The sequence below is a fragment of the Morone saxatilis genome, unplaced genomic scaffold (genome assembly GCF_004916995.1).
Source record: "Morone saxatilis isolate NCDOM2014 unplaced genomic scaffold, NCSU_SB_2.0 Contig16, whole genome shotgun sequence".
Lineage (NCBI taxonomy): Eukaryota > Metazoa > Chordata > Actinopteri > Moronidae > Morone > Morone saxatilis.
Window position 1 is genome coordinate 19049684 of NW_023339718.1, and position 23770 is coordinate 19073453.

Below are 23770 nucleotides of genomic sequence, written 5' to 3' on the forward strand. Positions count from 1 at the left end.
CTCACCACTTTGGTAGATTTAACTCTCTTCTTTGGGCTAGACAATAGGAATTTTTGCGATATCATTTCAAATTCTATTGTATGAGTTCTTGTTTTTGAATCAAATGACCCCTCTTCATATTCTATTGCTATGAGAGACACTTATCTGTTACGTGAGAGGTAAATTTATTGTTATTACGCTGTCTGTTTCTAATAAAAGATGAGTTAATTTGCTATGGTTTTAATGTACTTCACTGTGATTAGTAAACCCTTGATCAAAGATATTGCGACGTGAATTTCTAACAGACAACACTAAAATAACAAATTTCTTCAGAACCTTTTCGAGATCCCTGTCATTTGTACTTTAACACTGCCAGGCAGTCTTGGACTCCCCTACTGCTTCCCTTTGAATAATATTAAAATAAAAGTGCGAAAATCTTATAAAGTTTTACGGTCATATTTCTTTACAATTATGGCCAGTCCTGATCTCGCGAGATATGCTGTCGCACATATTGAATATTAGGATTTATGCAACATCTAACTAGCTATATTCTAGAGTATATAATTGGTCAGCTTCAAAAAACTGCTTACGTTTTTATTCCGTGAATATTCAATCTTGGTGCATATTTGATATCCTGTACCAAATAAGGTCGTGTTTTCCATTTTTCAGATACCTGTACCTGAATTTTTTTTAAATTATTGCTTTTAGAAGTTTTTTTAATCTTGACACTAGTTGGGAAAAGCCACTCAATTTATCCGCTTCTCCCGTATTCTCAATTAATATGGGACATTCATATATGCATCCAATCACTCTGTTGGTTAATCCTACCAGTATCAAATAATTAAGGTCTTTGGGTTTCTTTTGCTTTACATGTTGCTTGGTTATTGTGTGAATAGGTTGTTTAGCACCTATTAAAACGTAATTGCAATCCGCCACTTAGTTAAGAATGATTTAAGGTTTGACTTGCCTCCTTATATTATATTCCGAAGAGCTAAAAATGCTTTTATATAAGGACGGTCAATTGCTTCTCTTATTATACCCTCGTTTATCTACTTTTCAATATATATTGTTATATCTCAATAAATAGCAGTTTTTTCTAATTCCTCGGGATAAGCTCCCCCCAGGTTTGGTTCCTGCAACAATTCTGTGCACTATTTCTTTAGATGGCTTGGGAAACCACACCTTCGATTATGTGGATTATGAGTTTGGAGATAATAGTACTGCGGGAAAAAAAAACCTGCTTGTTCATCCATTTTTGTATAAGAGAAATTTTTTTGCGTAGGGTTTTTGGTGGTTTATAATATGCAGAGATTGACTTATTTTTTTGGATTTGCCTCCTTTATTCGTCCCCTAAGCCAGTGTTCTATTATACTATAGGGGATGGAATTTGGGGTTTGTTTTTAATTTCTTGATTTTATTTAAAGTGTGTATGTCCCGGTTGGGGGAGGCGAGGGTGTGTGCCCACACAGTCCGGCTCTTTCTCCTGCCAAAACGCGAGTTATGGCTCCTTTTATATTTCACTCCTTTCCTTCTTTTGGATACCATTTTCGCTTATCTGGAAGCTTTTTTCCTATTTTTTATTAACATTTTAAATGGTTTTAGTTATCTTTTTTCCACCACAACTGTGACTAATCAATAAAAGGAATGAACACCGTAATTTTGGAGTCCCCTATGAAATAGGTCCAATAATTATCGTCTGGGGTTCAAGGCCCAACTGAAACCTCCTCAGAAACGGTATGTATTTTGCTATCCAGGTTTATATAATGCGGTCGATACCTAGGAGCAGCATTCTTGAGGTGTATAATATGGAGGGAGACTGTTATCATCCCCTGGTAGGGGATCTTTCTATACTACTCACCTTCCTACTGTCTTTATTCCTCTTTACCCTTTTTATACATGCAACCCACACTTCTCTCGCATCATAACATATTTATACTTAATATACATCATGACAAGTGGAGAAATTCTTAGATAACATTTTCTCAATACAGATCCAGGTTCTTCTCTAACTTCCACCTATGTATCTGCGCCGGATTCAACAATGAAAATCAACAATTTAAAGTATATATACCTATTATCATTGCCCTTTGGGTTAATCCCAAGTTTCTTTTCCACTTCATAGTACGCTTGCGCATCAATATACCTTTATGGGGAACCTATATAATAGAACTACCCCTTTATTTTATTAAATATTACCTTTACCACATACCCAAACTGTTTTCAGTTTTTCTCTTGAGAGATTCCCTTGACTACGTAGCATTTTTAGATTTGGCTTGGTTGTGATTGAGCCAAAGAGGGATAATGGGTTCCAAAAAAACCATAACACTTCCAAGTGGATGACTTTTTGTGTAACTCTAATGTAATAGCATAAAAAGAAGTAATTTCTCTTTTTTTGGGGTTGTGTGTCCGTTGTCAAGTTTGAGCCTAAAAAATCATGTTATTGTGAGAGGGGACCCTTTGCTTTGGGAAACCGGAGGTCCGGCCGCACAGCCAAAAAACTCCAAGTCGCCACAGACTACATCGAATGAATTGATATTTTTGGAAAGTTAACCGTTTTGTTTAACAGGACTTGGATTTAGGCCTTGGTTGTATGAGGCCCAAGACCCCCGTGTTCATTCCCTGAATCGTATTTGCTGATCCTGCGGGAGGTGGATCCTTTTAATATGTACCAAGGCAAGTCTTTTTATTATTGGAAAACACGCAACTTTTTCTAAAGGAACGGTCTAATCCCTTGTTAAAATGAAGAAAATAATTAATACTTTTGTCTTTAATGTTTGCTGATATATACAGTATGTAAATTCCAATTAATTTCCCCTCTGTTACATCCAGAACAGCAGTGGGAAACCAATGCTCTTCATTTGTTCCTCATCAACAAAGGAATCATTTCCAAAGCTGTATGAACATTATCTTAGCCTTTTAGCAAACCCACTCAAATGCTAAACTTTAAGTGTACATGGGGAAAGGGAACCTGGGAATATAAATACATATGGAGTTCTGGGAACAGGCCCCATAGAGACGATATGATCCACCACACTCTTGTGCTCGTCTTGGACTTATTTCAATTTAAGGTCTTATCAGGGCATATTCTCCTAAGTCTAAGACTATCTGAAACTGTATCCGGAAGTGGAAGACTAAGTGTGATAAATGCCATGGCTCTCCCTTGTCCACCTTAGCCACAATGTTTTTTCCCTTCTTCCCCCTGATATGAAAGGTTTCTGGACCCGGGTTTATTTTTACCTATTATGTCTTCTTGTTCTTGGGGTAAATTCCGGCAACCTTGCCCTCCCCTGATTGCTATTTTTGGGATTCCTGACCCCCCTCACCTTGCACTTAACCCCTCACCAAAAGGGACAATTATAGCTTCACATCTTACTAGCAAGACGTTCCTTATTGTTACCTTGGAAGTCCCTGCTAAATATCCTTCTATCTCCCCGTGGCTCAAAGACCATCATGTTTTTTTTTTTTAAACTTGAAAAATTAAATACACGATTGGGAGGATGTAGGCAGTCCCAATTTTTCCCCCCCAAATGGCAACCCTTTATTTTTTTTCTTTTCCACTATTTAGAGGTACTAACCCAATTGAATGTGTGCTTGTTATTGTTGTACCGTTTTATTTTATATTGCATACCAATAACCAGTAAATATGTGTGTTTTGGTCATGATGAGCTGAGTGGGGTGTGGGTGCGTGTTCATTGTTTATTACACGGTACTGTAATTTAATTTAATTATTTTCTTCTACATTCTTATCAGTGTTTTTTTTTTGTGTGGTTATTTTCGTTTTTATGTGTGTATATGTGACCGTGTACATATGCATATATGAAAAAGAAATTGGTATCCCTGTGATTGGAGGTATTGTTTTATATTTTTCCAATAAAAATATTTAAAAAAAAAAAAAGGAAAGCAGCCTTGGATAACCAATAATATTAAGAAAAGCAGAGTGGAGATGGATGAAATCAGTTCTCCAAGTACACTATGAGGCTATGAAGGAGTTAGTCCGCTACAGTAATATGGTGGAGAATGCAAGAACAAAATATTTCTCTGAATTTATCTCTGTCCATCAGTATAACCCTGTTGATCAAGACTGATTAAGACTGTTGATCTGTCAAATATAAAACAGATTTATAAACAGACTGGAATCAAATTTAGCCTCTAAATTATACACCCATTTGCATAATCTGAAGACCTGCAGCTACACGACAAACTCATTTATACTGATTAATCCTTCTGACAGCCCTATAGCAACTGTTGAAACACTTTTTATTATGTTTTCAGGCAATTGCTTACAGTGATGCCCAATATGATGAAATGTACTTTTATTCATTTTAATTGTTTAATTCAGGAACGTTTTGTAGCTTTCATGAATTCTACTTTTTGCACATCCACATCAATACTTCTATCTCCCCTGTCTTGATCTCTTTACAGAGCCAGACCTGGATGTACCCAGTACTCTGGACTCAGTTGCCCGCCAGGTCAATGAGACGATCCGCCGCCGTCGCCGAGATGCTGGTGAGGACGATTACAACATTGAAATCCTGCTGGGGGTTGATGACTCGGTGGTTCGATTTCACGGCAAGGAGCATGTGCAGAATTACCTCCTCACTCTCATGAATATTGTAAGTCTTGTTTTTGTTGTTACCAGTTTGAATTCTCCAGTTGCATTGTTGGACAAAATTCAATGGAGATGGGTGTTTTAGTAAGCACAGTAATGCCTAATGTGGTTTTATTAGGCATGTTAGACTGTAGTGATACTAATGTAAGAAGCTCACTTGAAAAAGTACTGTGGGAATGCAGATATAAATAGATATAAGTTCTCACATAAGTCCTCATGCAACACATTTACTGTATAGTCAGTGCTGAAATCAACCCTTTTTGTAGCAGCAGGCAATTAGCTCTGGTGAACACACTGTATGCTACCTGCCCTACACCAACCAGACAAAGTTAGTGAGTAGTTGGTGAAGGCACGGGAACATCTAGCAGCTGAAAAGTCAGATATTTTCTCAGGAACTGATAGAGATTGTAACAGAGCGTAGAGTGAATATTAGACTTAAAACTCCAAATGCTCATGTTCCCCTGTGTCTGTTCTACTACTAAGTGGCCAAAAGATCCATATTTATGAAAAGGTACTTTTCCAAAATTCTTTTTTAAGTCATATTGGATTAAAGTTTTCAACATAAAACAGCAATTAAACTTGTTTTATAACTGTTTTATAGCTCTTCTGTTTCCCCCCCATGGCTTTTGAGAGCTGAATCAGTATTAGTAAGCACTCTGCTCTGTTTCCCAGGGCCAGGAACAACACAGAAGAGGTCACAGTACCCTCTAATTTGCCATAACAATCACATACTGTTTGTAACTAGTCATGATCTGAATATATGAGCCGTCTCTCCCATGTGAGTCCTCTTCTGTGGTTCAGGTTCATTGACAGATCCAGGGTCATCACAGACAACACAGCTGGTGGGATGTATAATGCATCTATGCATAATTTGCACTTCTGTCCACACCGGCATGCCAATACTGCCCTCTCTGGATATGGTTACATCCATTAAAACATAAAGGAGTGTGTCATCTAATCCCAAGCAGGCAGTACCCCACCTATATCTGCTTTGGGTGTAGTTGCACCTCAGCATGGTCATGTAATCAAGATACTCTTCAATGGCATTTGACAATTGATGCAGACAGTAATTTGCTTTGGAAAGCAAATTGGAATTGCTGTGTTTAGTCATCACAGATGCCACAGAAAAGCCTCACTAGTAGTGGAAGAAATTGGCCATATGTGCTACCATTTGCTGGTTACACGGTGAGGCTTTCCTTTAATGAGACATTTTAATGCAGATGGGGAAGCAGGCAGAATGCTGTCGCCACATTGTTTTCATGCTCTCCATGGAGAGTGGCTTCACTGCAGAAGCTGCTGCGGCTGTTCCTCAGCAACAGGTCTTCTGATGATCAAAGCTTCCCCCTAGGGACATGGGATGGGTTGAAGATAATTGTGTGCCACACATACATCCAGTACATATGCACACAAATTTGGATAGTCATCGGATAATGTTGCTTTGTGCCTTTGCTGACATGTTGTGGGGGAGAAGAATTAGACTTGATACATGAAAGCAGTGAGCCAATGAAATCAAAGAAACGAAGCTAATCGTTGACAAGCAGGTTATGGTTTTGGATCAGATGACACTTCTGTGTGTCAGCAGGAGATGTATGAGTCAGCCATGAACTGGATGGTGCTGCCATAGATTTTATCAGGGTGATATCCAGTGTGTCACACTCATGTCACAGCTTCAGCCCGTTATCTATTGATTGCAGAATGGACCGGCTGTATTCCCGATTACTTGTCATGCATTTTCTATTGAAGGCATTGTCCCAAATTATTTTCGAAATCCTTTTCAGCCAGAACTGCAAAACATCATCCTTTGAAATGTGTCAAATGTGTACGTTCAGAAGCAGCGATGGCATAATTTTGTTTTTTCTGCTGTCCTTTACCTTTTGTCTGGATTGTGCTCTTGTTTTTTTCTGAGGATGTGGGAAAACACAGGACTGTTTTGCTTGCCCTCCCTGGCTTGTTTTTGTTGCTTTTTTTTTTTAAATTACAATCCCTGTTTTTATTGGGCATAATATCCCATTTTGGTGCTTATTGTGATTTTGAAATGAATGCAGTTTAGTTGAAAGCTGAAATGAATGAGACAAATTGAATGCTTTTGAATGAATCACAATACTGGATGCCGACTGGCTTCTGCCACTATTCAGATGAGGTACATCTGCTCAGTGGACGGAGACTTTCTGGTTCAAATGCTGTAAATTGGACTGACTGCCAGGATTTCAGCAATCAATGTCAATGGCAGCCAATCAGAGCTGTCTGGCTCTGGATTAGACAGCCTGTCTATGAAAATTAAAAGTACTCATGCAAATGATGAGTTATGAAACTCATCATGGTAAGTTAAAATTATAGGATAGTATTAAATATAAAATTTAATTCTTCTTCTCCAGATGTAAGAAAATATGTTTGTTTTGTACACATCTCAAACAAAAAACCCATTGTTTACTTAATAATTTTGACTTAACAAGTCAAAACATTGACTAACTATCTTTAATATTTAAAGATTTTTAATATTTAATATTATATGACCTAACAATGGCCGCCATATATGTGGCTAATTAAGTCAAGAAATTGACTTTGTATCTCACTTATAAAGTTGGAATTTGGGCATAGTTTTTATTTACATTTGGTTTGATAAAGCAACATTTTGATGCTTTACCTCTTTTTTTTTGATTCACCAATATTTGTAAATTATATAAAACATGTATATATACAGTTCTCGTTTAAGCATTTGCTAAGTCCTCTCTCTGCTCTTTTATTTTTTGGACAAATTTGTGAGTTAATATGTCAAAAAATGTGACTTTCTTTTGATTTTGACTTGGTAAGTCAAAGTTTTGATTGACTATCTCATCATTCTGACTTTGGCACAGACCGTAAATCACAACAGCTCTCTCTCTATCCCTATCTGTATTGTCCTCTGGTTCTCACACATTCCCACAGACACACTCTGCTCTCAGATCAATCTTTTCCTTTCCTTGTGCTCACCTCTTCCTTTTTCCTTTTTTCTCTTCTTTTCTTACCTGTCTTTTTCCCTTCTATCCTCCTTCTTTCTCTACTCTCCTCTTCTCTTGTCCCACCTCCTTTTGAACCACTAACATTGTAATCATCGGATGACCCGCTCCTGAGATATGCCGCCCTGCTTTATCTCCTCTCCTCTTCTCTCTTCCCCCCTTCTTTACTTCTGTTCTCCTTTCTTTCCTCCGCCTTCCCTTTTAACCATCCATTCTTGATTTACACCTGAGCAGATGTACCTCATCTTTTCTTTTTCTTCAGATCCAGACACATATAGACCAATTTTAAAACTTAATTCCTTTCTAAGATACTTGAAGAGGTGGTCTTCCAGCAACTTCAGTCCTTTTTAACTGAAAATTACATTTTTCAATCTGGTATCCGTGAAAAGCACAGCACTGAGTCTGCACTTATAAAAGTCACAAATGACTTGCTGCTGTCTGTAAATGCTGTAGATGATTTTAGATCTCATTGCCGCCTTCGATACTGTAAAGCGCTTCCAGCATTGGGTAGGGGTTTCAGGCACCACACTTATATGGTTTGCCTCCTTACTAGAGGGGAGCTAGTATTTAGTGTCACTGTCGCTGTGACAACATACAGTTGTACATACCTATGGGACCTATTTGACTGTCGATGTAAACAAACATTGGGTGACTAGTACGTTTTTAGGACCATAGGACCACTTTCTGTTAATCCTTTTTTCCTTCCTCCACAGTTTTCTCTCATCTTGTCTCATCTTCGCTTTTTACCTGTGCTTTCATTCTATTGTCTTTTCTTTCGTTTCGTCTTCTCTTCCTCTCTTCTTCCCTTCTAACCATCTCTTCTCCCTTCTTTCTTCTCATCTTGTGTTGTCTTCTTGCTGTCCATTTACCTCCCCCCCTTTTCCTCCTCTCCTTATCCCTTCTGTTCTTCTATTCTCCTTTCCTCTTCTTGCCTCCCCCTCTTCTCTTCTCCCCTTTTATCCTTTCCCCCTCTCTCTGCTCCTCTCCTTTTTTCACATCTTATTTTTCCTTTTTCTCCTTATCTCTTCCCCTGTCATTTTCTTTTTTCCTTTTCTTCTCATCTCCTCTCTTTTCCTTTTTCCTCCTATCCTGTAATTCTATCCTTTCATTCTTTCTCCTCCCCCCTGCTTTTTTGTTTTTTCTTCTCTTCTCCTATATTCCCTTCCCTCCTCTCCTCTTCTCTCATCATTTTCTTTATCTTTATACTCTATACTATCTTTCTCCCTTCTCTTTCCTCTCATCCCACCCAGTGGCATGCCTTTTTCTTCCTATCCATTCATCTCCTCTTTTCTCCTACTTTAAAATCCAGTTCTCTTTTCCCCTCTTTCCTTCGGTTTGATTTTTCCTGCTCATCAGAGCGTCCACTTCTCTATCCTTAGCATCCTCCAGAGAATTGTAACTGATTGGTTAATTTAATGCGATTGTATGTATGTATGTATTTATGTATGAATGTATGTATGTGTGTGAGTCTTTTTGCATCTTCATCAGTGACTCAATTGTCAACAATGTAATCAGTAACAATGTCGTTTTAACCCTTTCCTTTTCAAGGAAACTCAGGGACACACATGCCTACACATACAGCATTAACCTGTGCAGCTCCGGTTGTATGAGATAAAAATTTAAGTCTCTGCTTTTCTTGTCACATTGTTCATGTCATTAATGAGACCTCATTAGCGAGCGTAGCGCAGGCTTACTTATCACCATAGTCAGGGAGAGTCGGACAACTCTGCATTTTTGCGCAATTTGTCTTTGTATAATCTGTAAGCGCCCGTAGCAGGAACTGAGAATATGTCTGAATAATTTGGATTTTTTAACTTGCTTTTTTATTACATTGTTTCACTAGATATCTTTGCCAAACTATTCTGACCTATTTGGGTGTTACGGTGAAGGGGATTTGTGCCTCGAAGGTCTCGCAGCATTCCTATTTTTGGATCTTTTTTCACTGGAGTCTTGAGTAAAGATTGTGCCTGCTGTGGGTGGATCTGTTTCACTCTTTGGTGTACACATAAAAAGACACACATGGGAACGAAATTGCTTCCCCTGGTAACATCAGCTTTCCCTCTGAGGCTGTCAGAGATCAATAACAGCTTCATGTGTGCTTCACATTTCTCATGAAAGTGTCGTCAGGAACCTATTACACATCGACTCATTTGGCATAAAGGGCTCCAATGAAAACTTACAGTATGGCCTCTGCAATCTGCTGTCTTCAGAAATCACACCTCTAACATGATCAGTTCAGAGTTCAGATCATCATCAGAACATGGCAGTTAAGAGTTTGAAGCTTTTTTCAAGGTGATAATCTACATTTCTGCTTTCAGAATCAGAAGAAGAATATATGTGTGAACATATCTGAGTTTGATTGTGTGAGATTAAACCAAACCAAACTCCTCTGGAACCACAGCTGTTAAATAAATGAAAGAAATACATAAATATAGGTAGAAACCACCCATGAAATGAAAAAAATCATCTGGAGCAGAGGCTCCACATCACTTCACTAATGAGTCCTCTTACAGTAATGGGACATTAAAGACAGTAAAGTAATGTATGACTTTTATTGACCTCTGTTGGTGACATTTAGGTACTGCAACAACATTTCCATTTAAATATTCTTATATGCCAGGCATACCTGTGCAAATTAATTTACCCCTAATTCTATGTGTTCATCTTTTAAGTTCGCATTTTGTATTGGACTGCAATGTACTGTTTTTATGACTTGTTCAGTATATTGGAGTCCAGTACAACACCATATCTCACTACAGGCTCAAATATTACTGTTAAATCAACACCTCTTCTATGACACAGTGTCACCATAAACATTACAAGCATCACAAAGGTTGGATTTATTGCACAGCTGTTCTGTTGGATTGCATTTATCATGTTGAAAATGCGGGAGTAAGTGTTGCATGCTTGCTATATACCTGGGGATTTTCTCCCATTCAGACACAAGAGCATTACTAAGGTCCAACACGGACATTGGGTGATAAGGTCTGGCTCACAGTCTGTGTTGCAGTTCATCCCAAAGGTGTTGGATGTGGTTAAGTTCACGGCTCTGTTGGTATTTTCAGTGTTCAACTATCCTGTGTTTCTATCTGTTTCCCTTTTGTAACTCTGGGAATTGGAAGTCTATACTGATGCATGTTTTGGGAAGCATCGGTATGGATGGCCTTCAATATGACTGACACACACGCAGACTATCTCTGTTTCTCTGTCTGCGACTGCTCGTATGTGACTCCTGTGCATCCCATGAACAGAAAAGACAGCGGGAGACAAACCTTGATGCTTCCAATAACACAACAAAAGAAAGAAAGTTTCGAGATGGACATCACTACAGAGGACACAGTCAAGTTAGTGGTTTTGATCCGTGAACAGATCAATCATGTGCGTTTCTCTGAAGAGTTGTATTGTTGCCATTTTGAGCTATTGAGAATTTTTGTGAGCTGGATAAATAAAATGTGTGGCTGAACACATACAGTGACAGGAAAGTGAGTCCTACTGTGAATGTTTGGAAGAAGCTGTTAAGACTTTGCTGTGATATCTAGTGCATTAAGACGCAACCTTTGAAAGCAAGCAGATTAGTGTGTGGGAGAAAAATAAGATATGGTGTAATTTTTGCTGTTTTGCCCTAAGGAGAGGCTTACAGTGCAGTACAGTGCTCTGCCACCAGATGCGAGTTCAGGATCAGCAGTGTTTATCGATCTTCTAAATAAAGCACCTATCTGCAGCGCAGGTCACATTCAAGCCAGATTGCGGCCTCACATTCCAAAACATTGAATGATGGAATCTGCTGGACCTTGAGTTTGTTGTCCTGCTCCTCCGGCAGCACAGCACCCCGAAAAGTTGATAAGGCAAAAAAAAAATCCTCTGAGGACAGTTTAGCATGTGATTATATGCTGTTGGAATATATTTTTTCACTTCCTCTACCCTGTGTGGAGAACACTGACATATTGTGCATTGAGGCGGATAAACTCAGTGAGAAATCACTGGCCCAAAGAAAATGAGACCCACTGTGATGCTGCCTGTCGCTTCAGTACAAATGCTCCCAGCTACTAATGAGGTCTTCTCATATTCAGTGTCACAAAGCTGGACAAGATGTTGATTTGTTCACTGATTCGATTGGGACTTACAGTACAATCAATCTGTTAGTGGCAAAACAATAGTGCTAAAGACGGGGTGATGGGCGACCACACATATCACACTGAGCTTTTTGAAGGTCAGCAGCTGTCAAAGGCATGTTGTCCTAGTTTCCAGTTGTCATGTGATACAAGCATGACATCTGACATGCACATGCATAATATTATATTAAAAGAAAGTAACGCTTACATTGTCCAATTGTAAAAATGTGTAGCCGTTACACACTAAATAAAAAAAAAGTTTAACATTTAAACATCACCTCAAAAGGGTATTATACATTACCTGCCACCTTTTCCTCTATATTTTGCCACAACTCAATAGTGGTGGCTACTAGTCTACTAGTCTTGAGTCTCCGTAACAAGGCCATATATGGATTCTAAATCTATAAAAAGAAATGTCTCGGAAGAAAATAAATAATTTAATAGTGTGTGGGCAGATATGTTTGCTTTCACCAACGATGCTAGCTTACCACCATGCTTGGGAAATTAGCATTATAAGGCTCAAACATGTTTTGCAGCTCCAGAGAGCTGGGGACAGCCAGCCAGACATTTTAAACATTTTAAAAACTAAACATTTTTTACTTCCATATAATTTTTTGTCAAAGCCACAGACAGCCACTGGAGGGCTGAAGAGCTGCAAGTTGTTATTTTTTGGGCTTTTGAAATGGAAAATTATTAAAATGTATTAATAGAAAAAGGGGATGAAACAGATAGATCCTAATAATAATGACAACACCATACATAGATAGACAAATAAATAAGTAAATAAAAATCAATTAAAAGCCAGACTAAAAAGATAAGTCTTGAGTTTGCTTTTAGTGTCCACTGTGAGTCCAACCTCAGGAGGGCTGTTCCAGAGATGAGGACCATAGTAATAAAAAGGTGCCTCACCATGGGTCTTTGTTCTGGCTTTGGGGGGTTATTAAAAGTACCTGAAGACCTGGGGGTTCTAGTGGGCTCATAATTTAAAAGCAAATCTCATAAATAAGAAGGACCAAGACCATTAGGAGCCTTATAAACCAATTAAAAGATCTTAAAATCAAGAGTAAGAATATAATATAATATAATATAACATAACATAATAAAGCATACCATTATTACTGTTTTTTTATTGATTTCTCTGTTATTATAATACGTTTAGATTTTTTCTGGCATAACATACCAAGGTTAAGTGTCTTAAAGATTGTGTAAAGAAGAAAGAAAGAAAATGAAGAGACAGGCTCATGTACATCTTCAGGTAGATAAGTGGACATGGATATAGAATAATTTAACAGCAAATCCATCAGTGTATTTAAAATGTCCCAGATACCAGCAGATACAGTGAGCAAGGCTGATCCCTAAAAGGGAAATTTGATCTTTCTGGCTGATTAAAAACACACAACAGGTCCGTGGAAGATAATAGCATTGAGAAAACGAGGTGTCAAACAGTGTGAGGACTGCTAGAAATGGGCTCACAGGTGGAGAGTGTGTGCTTGAAAAAAGCTCACAGATTTAAGCTGATTGAACTGGCTGGTCTGGCTCTCTTTATATTACTTTAGAGGCTGCAGGGAACAGTCTGAATTCTAAACATGCTTCTTTCATGGTATTTCTGTCCACTCACACATAAGAACATTTTAACCATCCCCATAAACACATCTTCCCTTGTTGTACCCCGTCAAGTCAAGTCAATTGTATTTATATATTTATATAGTCACAATTTTTTTTGCCTGTGGGTAAAAGAGTATAAACACCCTTTATTCTGATACCCCCGATTTGAATTAGGAAAAACTCTCCTCCAAAAACCTCTTTGACAGTGAAAAAATAGAAGAAACCTCATGAAGAGCAACAGAGGAGGACAGACAGACACGCAATAGTTGTCGTGTGAACAGAACAGACCAACATAGTCAAACAACAGTATGGACAATCATGATGTCCTAACCCTAACCGAACACCCAGACATAGATATTCATGCACACCCAAACCTATCCTTCTGCGATTGCATAAATCATAGATCAGGGGTGCCTAAACTTTTTCTCTTAGAAGGCCAAAACTCAAACTTAATCGTGAGCCATAGGCCAAAAGCAAACTATTTTATTGTGAAGTATCCCCAGATCCTCTGATGTGTGTCACTCTGCTCAGATTATAATAATTGATTATGGATCTTATATATTTTACCTCACAAAATTAAAAACAGCATGAATAGTTATTTATGTTATAATGGGTTTTTTGGGGGCTAGAAACATCTGGTGGGCCAAAAGCAAACCTTACAGTGGGCCAGCTTTGGCCGCCAGACCTGACTTTGGGCAGCCCTGATTAAGATGGTAATTTAGACTTCTTTTAAAATGTTTCTGGTATGGCAACCAGGTCCTGCGAGGAACAAGAACATGATGATAGCGCAGTCCCCCTCACTGTATTCACTGGCTCTCTCATAAAGCCACAAAATAGTGGTTGCACAGGTTTTTGATTATAGTCATTCATGGAGTGATTTGTGAAGAGCGGTTTGTTTCTCTCACTCTCTCCCTCCGATGAGTGGAAAGTAGAAGCCCAGAATTATCATGATAGAGGGTGTGATGTGTCAATGACGCAGATGCTGTACAAGAAAATGCTATTTCTGTCAGCTATTGATAGTCCCTTGATTGACAATGTCTTTCCCCTTGTTTCTCAGGTCAATGAGATTTACCATGACGAGTCACTGGGAGTCCACATCAACGTGGTCCTGGTGAGGATGATCATGCTGGGATATGCAAAGGTGAGTTTCACAGTAGTTTTTCTGTTGATTTGCCTGTTGTTTGTGAAATGCAGAAAAATGACAGAAAATGATAGATAAGATAGAAACTCAGTCAAGAAAGAATTTGCCCCCCAGAGAAAGATGATGGGTGTGTGGGAGAAGATAATACCGTAACGGAGAGACAGAAATGTGATTCACACTCTGAGTTTGATTACATCGCAAAGAAACCGGAGTTATAATCAACAGTTGCTGTCATTTCATATATGTTGACATTAAATGTTTTTTCTGCTTTGCATTCTTGAGCCTAGACAGCAACTACATCAACTGGACTCTATCAACACAAATCACCCTAAACAATGGCCCAGAAGCAGTGGCAAAGCGATGGCATGAATAAAACATTTATGTGTAACATGTTGGAGGTGGTGCCGCAGTGGGATGGCACAAATGCTCCCACCCCCCCTCCTCACACTGAAAGTCTGTTGGGTTTGCTGTGGGGAAACAAAGGCTTTGACCTGGAGGTGAAGCATCAACCCATCATCATTGGCTAAAAGAGCAAACAGAGAGAAAAAAAGAGTTACAAACATTTCTGCCTCAGTGGGATAAAAGTCCAAAATGTCATGTTCAAAATGAGTACAGGACCCAAACAGAACAAACTCTTCTACTATTTTCAATAGTTAAACTAATTTTTAATCTATTTCAAATGTTGTCACACTCTAATAGTCTTATGCCTGCCATTAATTATACCACTGTCCTTCATGTGCACAATCACAATAATATCAGTTACAAACACACAGCATTCAGTCCAAACATTTCATGATTCTGTTAGCACTAATGCTTTTCATCATTTTCATCCTGTTATTTCACTGAGAAATATGTGTATAATTGCTTGAGAAAAGTGGTTATTTCAACCTCATGGAGCATGTTAGTGACACATCCATAGTCATTAATAATGTAGCAGAGATGCTAAATAGGGAAGAAAATGTATGCAGATTGCAGGGGTCAGCCACTCTCGCTTTCTTTCACACATACTGTAAAAATACATGCATGCATGCTCACACAAAGTGGAAATAGCAAAGTAATCAGGGAGGAACGTTTGCCTGGTCTTTATTTTTTTATAGATTGTAGAGAATTCAGTTTGCTATGCACACCATGTGTCAGATTAACGGTTAATGCAATTTTGGGTTGCTGACAGAATACTAACGTGTTCATTTACACAGTCAAGGTTCAGTTGTAATCATTTTTTTCTCTCTCTTGCTTTCTTGTTAGTCCATCAGCCTCATTGAAAGAGGAAACCCATCACGGAGCCTGGAGAACGTGTGCCGCTGGGCATTTGTGCAACAGAAAGGTGACCCTGATCACGCTGAACACCACGACCACGCAATTTTCCTCACTCGCCAAGGCTTTGGCCCCACGGGGATGCAGGGTAAGACCCAGGAGAACACAACGTTTCAAATGAGAATGTGACGTTGCCTACAGCATTTTGACCTGCCTCAAGTGATTGATCCAAATACAGCACCAGGAGATTATCCATCATAATGCACAGCAGTAAAAGATCCTGTGGTCCAAGACTTGCAGCTTGTTAATCAAGATTGATTATTTGGTTTGGTCTGGACTTAATGCTCTTGCTGGGCTCAGACTGCCCTCAATCAATCCTAACATATTACACATCTTGTCTAAATGCTAAAACTATTATGTGAATTTCACATTGCATGTTTAACAAGCTGTGTTCAAGAAAGTTTCAAAGAAAGACATGGCTTTCATTTGTGAACTGTGCCCAGATTCTCTATAATTGCATTTTAAATGCAACTATAACAATTCTTGCGCCCAGGTTGCTGCTTACTGAACAATCAAAAAAGCTCTTTATCACCAATATCAAGCCTAAATAGCACAGCCGATCATGCAAGCACCCCAAAGCCCTTTTGTGCTTCATATCTCGCACCTTTCCTTAATTTCTGTTCTTATGAATGCAGACCTGGAAAGGCTGGAGGCTCATGTCAATTTACACTGTCTGCCTGATATTGACTGCTCACCCCATCTCTTATTTTCTCCACAGCTGCCAAACTGAAACAATAAGAGCGACTAAGTATCCAAAGTCGGCACTATGAAGGCCCATTTAACTGGCTTTATGCTTCTTTATTTGCCTCTTTGAACAGCGGCTGCATATATTTTTCATCTGGAAGTGCACATTGTGTGCTTTGGCTAATCCATTATTCCTTTCTTCATGTGGAGACAAAAGGGAATAAGGTGCAGTATATAGGCATGTACCTGACATGTTTTACATTACCTGACAAGACCAAAACACTTGCAAACTTCACATTTTGTCAGTGATTGGGGTGCATTTATATCATTCATTCACAGGAGTTGGACTGCTTTGTTTAACCCAGTAACAGCTTTGCCAGTAATCGTAGGATTGAAATATCTGTTTCTCAGGTCTGCAGTGCTCTTTGTTCAGAATGACAACATATTTTGAGCCATTTACAGCAAAACAACCCTAGAAAACTTGGCTAAAACACAAAATATCATTGGCAGAAGACAGAGTTGTATCTGAAACAAGCAACTAGAGGTAAGTTACTGCAGACAGTGTTGATGAGTTTGTTGTGATTAGCTGAAGTTACATGAATTGGAATACAATTTGTTTTGATCAAAGAAACAAAAGCAGCTAGTTTTGTAGCGGGAAAGCAGTGCAATCTGGTGATAATGGAGTCTCCTGTTTATTGGTTACTGTTGTGTAGGGTGTGGGTGTGTAATCGATATTCCACTGAGAGACAAATCTTTTCTGCTTCATCCAAAGTCAACTTCAGCAGTATCATGTTGGCATAAGAAGAGAGTTCAGAGGATCACGAAAGTCAGTTTGATTCATCCTTTGGGGACCATGAATGTCAGCCCAGAATTTCATTGTAATCCATCTTATATCTGTCAAGACATTTCAGTCTGGGCGAAAACCACTGACTGACTGAGACCACTGCAGTCAAAATAGCGGAGTCCCTTGTTAGATAACAGGTTATTAAAACCTAGTCCAATAAACAAGCTACCTGTGAGTTAATGACACTTAATTTACACAGTGGGGGTGAATTGTTTATTTCAAAAATATAAGAAATGCAGCAAATACAATTATTCCATTGTGTTTCGGACCAAGGAAAATTAGCTGTACATTCATGTGGTTAGATGCTTTCAGCTTGTTCAGGCATAAAATGTGATGCAGCTGAGGCTAAAATGACCAGTGACCTGTTATACAGCATCACGCTCTATCAGAAATATGAAACACTGTAGCACTTTCATCCAGGACTAAAGTGGACCTGGTAGGTGAATCTCATGTTTATTTTGAAAACTGATTGTCCTCCAGTGCCACTAATGTATAGCAGACTTTCAGACATGGTTGTCATGGGAATAAAAGTCAAGGTACATGGATAGACCAGAGGCTCCTGCCCATCTGGCAACATAGATAGCATGAACCAATCTCTGTATGATCATGCAGGCTCAGACTCAGAGGGTATTTTCTGGTGTGTGGATTTTGTCACTAAACAGGTACTGCTGGAGAAAATTGTTGTTAGCCTGTGGCTATACCAGCTAATAACAGGTCAAAACATAAGTGCCAATTGCTGACACCTAAGAAAGGATGCGACATGAGCTGAACCCTGGTCAGTTTGACTCGTCTTCCGCAGTGTCGCCTTCCTGGACTGGGTGGTGGGAGTCCGACCTGGCTTGCTTTTGCATTGCCAAAATACACTGAAAGCTCAGTGCTGGTTTCAGTTCATTTAAGTAAGCACAGACAGAAATTAAACCAAAATACATCAGGGATGATGGTAATTATTCAGGCACGTCAACTTTCTTGTGTTGGCTTCCTTCCTTCTCTCTCTTCTGACAGGCTCATATTACATAAGACCCCCCTTCTTAACAATCGGCAAACGATCAATAGAACAATTGACCACAAAGTGACCATGACATTCTGCAGAGCAGGAACTGCCACTCACAGATCAGTTTTTTATGTTGTTGTGATTTGATCTGCAGGTTTACATGTGTTTGAAAACTTTACACTAACACACACAGACAGATTATGTCATGTAGAGGCATGGAGGCAAGCAGTTTTCATGGACATGACTTTTGTTATTTGACCTTGTAGACATGGAATGGCTCTTTATTAGGATTTGGTGACGGAGTAAGTTTGTAACACTGATACCATTTATACATCTATACCAATGTAGGTACGCTTTAATATCTGGCTGTGGGCCATGCTGGGAATTAGTAAGCAGGACATCTTTATGGCAATATTTGACCAGATTTTTTGATGAAGTACCTTTCACTGGAACATCAAAAAAACCATTCATATATGATATTTACTATGATATAAAATGCAATATACTGTTATAAAAGATTTTTATAGTAGTTGGTTGATAGGTTGTTGAGGTCACACCCAAGCTGAGGGCTTTGGCTTAATCCCATTAGCAACACACTGAACCGTTTCAGGGCCACAAGCATACAGTGTGGTGTAATGTGGTGTTATACCTTTTCATCTTCACTTCACTATCACTTCGCCTATGCAAAGGACTGCGTGAAGAAAAGTACTAAAAGGATCCGTGAGTTATTTTCTCTACCCCACTAGGCCTGGCACAGATAGAAAAAGGTCAGTGTCTGTTCGTATTTTCATGAACAGCAAGCGATGCATCTAGTTCACACTGTGCACAGGGGAATTGAAGCAGCAGTGACAAATCAGCTGGGGTCTTCTGCACCTTATAAAAGCCAAGACACACTGTATTTTAGTGGTCTGTTCCCTGTGGGGATGCTTTGTAATTGAACTGAGTTCAAAGCTGTATCAAAACAGTTTGCTATTCACCCAATGTCTTCGTGCCTGCAGACATTCACAGTACACCTGCGATTTCTGTCGGTGCTTCACTTTTCTTAAACCAGAACAGCAAGCAAGCGTTATTTAGTCAGAAAGATTCACAGTGTCATTGTAGTTTTAGCATTGGAGTGAAGTCCTTACCTTGCTTGCTTGCTTGCTTGCTTGCTGTAATTTAGAATTAGGTAATGTTGGCTGTGAATTTAAAAGGTTCCCAACTGCAATGCCTTTTGGGGCTTTGTTTATCCACAGGGGAAATGTGAAATAAACCTCAAATTAACTAAGATGCTAATCAACCTAGAATTTAAACAAAGATAGAGATTTTGTGAAAAGCAATGTTTAATGCTATCTTTTATGGAGGCCCATGGTGTGTAAATTATTAATGGAATAATCATATTAATATCTTTAAGGAATGTGCAGTAAAGACAATAAAAAACAAAACCAGAATAACCAAGAAACAATTGTATACATTTCTAAAACTCAGCTTAGAATTATAAAATGTTATCAGCATTTATATGATTGGCTGTTGCTTTGGTCCGAGCCAATCACATACCTGTTTGTCTTGATTGACAAAGGTTTCTCTGATGCAACGTGGCATTATAAAATAAAACTATATTGTAAAATAAAAACAGACTTTGAAAATAAAGCTGCTGGAATTAAAGGTCTAGTGCTCGCTTCACCCTCACCTTCCAAACGTACAAAGGAGAAACTACGTCTGTGTTTGGTTTGTCCGTTCTGGGCTACTGTAGAAACGTGGCGGTGCAACATGGCGGACTCTATAGACCTGCGGTATCTATAGATAAAAGCTACTAATTCTAAGGTAACAAAAACATAACAATTCTTATTTTATATATATTTTATATACTAAAACATACCTATGAATGTTATATTCCATTTCTGTCATTAGATCCTCCTAAATGTCATACACTGGACCTTTAAATAGAAATGTGCAACACTTGAAGAACATAAAAGAGGCAGAAGGCTGTTTTTGTCCTAGACCTTTTTATTGTACTGTTTGAGCTTCAACTTTATTTCTGTGCAAAAATCAAATCTTTGGAAGCTCCTTCTCATTTTTTACTGTATAACATACAGGAGAGGAGAAGTGCTTCCATACTTCATCCACCATTGAAAGCTAGCCAACAGTTCCCAAAAGTAGAAAGGAAAATGAATTGCTGAATTGAATTGTTGAATTGCTGTGCTTACTAACAGGTCATTTGTATTGCACACTTATGAATTAATACAAAGCATTTATAATAATATATACTCTAGCTGCTGTATTTAAGTATCAAGCCGAAATCTGTAGGGAGAAATAAACCAATAGCTTTGGTTGTGTTGAGCAGCTTCTCTTTTCTTTGATGCCATCATGGATATTAAGACATCATTGGCTGCATGCCTTCCTGTAGGACTCCACTAGTCAAAGGCAGAATTATTTCAATGCTGTCTGGGGAAAACATCTTACAATCACTTCTCTGCAGTCTTCCCTTGAGCCATTGTTAGATTTTGATAAGGACAGAGCCATGGTGTAAGCAGGATGTCATTAAGCTTCTCTGTTTGAGTGTAACATGTTTTGAAATTGAATAATTTTCACAGGCTGAAATAAACAAAGCAATTGACCAGATTTCACCCCATGGACAGAGAACACACAATAAGAGGTTGACAGAAACAGTTGATGGTAAAGATGGAATGGAAATGCCAGTTCTGCAATCTCTAAATAGCTAATCTTATCCATCAAACACCACGGAAACAAACAAAACCTGTTCCTGTGGCATTACGTTGGATCCTGCTTGTGATCCTGCTTTTCCTAAGCCATCTACTTACACACATAACATAATTAACATCAGATACCTTTCACTCCTTTCTTATCACACATGGGACAGATTCTCTCCAGAAAACACAACAATTTTGTTTTTTTATCATGACTTAAATATATGTTAACAATATGGCCAGCAGATCAGAAAACACTCAGCCTTGTTGCGTCATTCAGATACTTCAACTTTGCTAAAAAGGCAGAGCGGATGTTCTCAAAATCTCCAGCTGCTGTCTCAGTATGAGCTACTACACAGTGGGTTATGTGCTTTAAAGTAAACTATCTCATTATGTGAGGTGGGGAATGTTTATTAAAACTACCAGATGTGCAAATCATTCTGTCAAGTGCAGAAAAGCTTTCAAAATGTGTACAATCTGTGTCTCCTCTTTTGAGCACAATCTAGCATATAATAGGCCTACTTATGTAATGGAATTTCAAAGTGCAAGGAGACATTCTACACGTATAAGGTTTCCAAAAGTCAAGTCACTTTAATTTTCTTCTTTTATTTGCTTCTGGGCTTGAATGGTCATGGAACTCCCCTGGCTGAATCATCACTGCAAAAGATGAGCTACAGTGTTAGAAAATATGGGCAGTGAAAAGGTTGTGGACAGAAAACCATGACAAGAAAATTCAACTGTGAATGTCAAAGAGCATTTTGGTAAGAAATGTCCTGTTAACTACCATAATACTCTGTTATTTAAACCGACAGCGAGCCAAAGCTTCAACTAGAAATCAATTCATACTTTCATTAAATCAATTCACTATCGAATTAAGGGTACATTTAGGGTCAGATTCAGCAGCTATAGTGCTGCATTTTGTTCCCAATAACAACAATGAAGATTTAAACTGAGTTTAAATAACTTTAGGCTAACTGGGGCCCAACTAGCTTAGCAGTGCCAGACTCATTTATAAATGAAAATTGTCCTGGATCCGCTCCGGTAATTTTCAATTTCCAAGGGGTGTTATCAATGGGTGCAGACCAAAATGCCTCTGGGCACAATCGGATGGACCTTCAACCAATCATCTGTCAGTCTTCTTATTAAACCCTTCCCATATTAAAAAAACGGTTGTGATTGGGTCGACCAGATGCAGGACAGGTGCAGTTCAATTTGAATGGAAGAGTGGTCGGACCAGTGTTTCCAACTTGGCGACTTTCTTGCAAGATTTAGCAACTTTTCAGACCCCCCCCCTTTTATTGCTAGCGACTAGAAATAGCGAAAATGGAAAAAAAAAGTCATTAGACTTAGTCAAACCACCAGGGGGAAGGCAGGAAATATATTGAAATATTGTGTAATTCCTCCCCATGCATGCTCTTCTGCCAACAGCAACAAGGTCTCTATCTTGACCACATTGTGCTCTGTTTCTCATTTGCTTGTGAGGGATGATAACTTTAGCTTTCACTGCGAGCTTGAGGCTCAAACTAGCTTTAAAATGTTTGCATTAATTCACACACATCTTCTAAACTTAATCGCGGTGATAAAGGCTCCTCCAATGAGTTTCTCTCTGTACTGAAACCTTTTAAAGTAGAGTGTATTCTGTGGTGTGTCATTCTGGTTTCTGGATTTTAGGTATTTATTAGGGATTATCAATATTTACTCTTATTTTGGGGCTATTAGACCTCCTGTCTTGAGCACTGTATCATCTAAATTTTTTTTTAAAATTCTAGATAGTCATTCTTCCATAACGAATATGTGCTTTCTGAAGTATGGTGTTATTAATACACTTCGTAACAACACATGATATACACCCTGGCTGTTATCCTTTCTGATTTTGCAACTGAATGGTCCTAATTAATTTTGTGGACTTCTTCTGGTTATTTCTTGTCATTTTCAATTGTATGTCCTGCTGGTTGCTTAGAGCTGCACCAAAGCAATAAAGCGTTGCAACTGACCTTATTAAGTTATAGACAGATATTGTTACTGTCTTCAGTAACAACAGATAACTTCAGTTCAGTTACTTCAGTTACAAAAGAAAAAGAAAAACTAAAATCAAGGGTTATTGAATATAGTTTTAGCAGTCTGGTTTAGGTTATCAATGGTTAATGTTAATATTGGGTGGTTTTGGAGTCCAGATTTGTGTGCAATCTGCAGGCCTTAAAATAATCCCAAATTGCTCTATGCTGCAGCTTTTGGTGAGAGTGCATAACGATCAAACGGGCCATCAAATGAACTAATCCGGATATTTAAAAACTCTCATGAGAATTTTCTCATCTAGAATAAGACAGATGGACTGAGTGCACTGTTTAGAGATTCACCCAAAACTCTAAATGCAAGAGGAACACAAGTAGATTTTGAGAACTTTACCCCCCAATTCCCAGAGTGAATTACACCCTAGGGAAAGCATAACGCACGAAGAGTCAATTATGTTTGTCTGAGGCAGCACCGAGTGTTGCTGTTTTCCCCCCGGATGCCACAGAGCAAGGTAAATTCAGGGTTTATTCTTTGCTTTTCAATTCAAAATTTCCTTAAATTTTTTTTTAAATTTGACTTCAATATCATTTTGTTTGTTGTTGGTGTTTATTGTAAGTTCAGTTTGGTTGCTTTTCTGTTTATTTTTTCTCCAGTTTTTGTATTTGTGGTTATATACATATGGAGCGAAGGCTGCAAGCTAGTTCAGGCAGTCAACTCGAGCTGCGTGGATATACACACATGACATGCCTCACTCCATAATGACATGTCTCAAACCAAGTGCTCCCTTCCAATCTG

General features: G+C 38.6%; 1 protein-coding gene across 1 annotated transcript in view; it reads left to right on the forward strand.

Moving 5' to 3' along the window:
* Positions 1-23770, forward strand: part of adamts3 (ADAM metallopeptidase with thrombospondin type 1 motif, 3) — a gene marked incomplete in the record, with an annotated part of 134996 nt that overhangs the window by 58200 nt on the left and 53026 nt on the right. Inside the window, 3 exon segments of the mRNA XM_035658667.1 lie at positions 4402-4592; positions 14359-14442; positions 15688-15844. Coding sequence (XP_035514560.1) covers positions 4402-4592; positions 14359-14442; positions 15688-15844 — 432 coding nt within the window.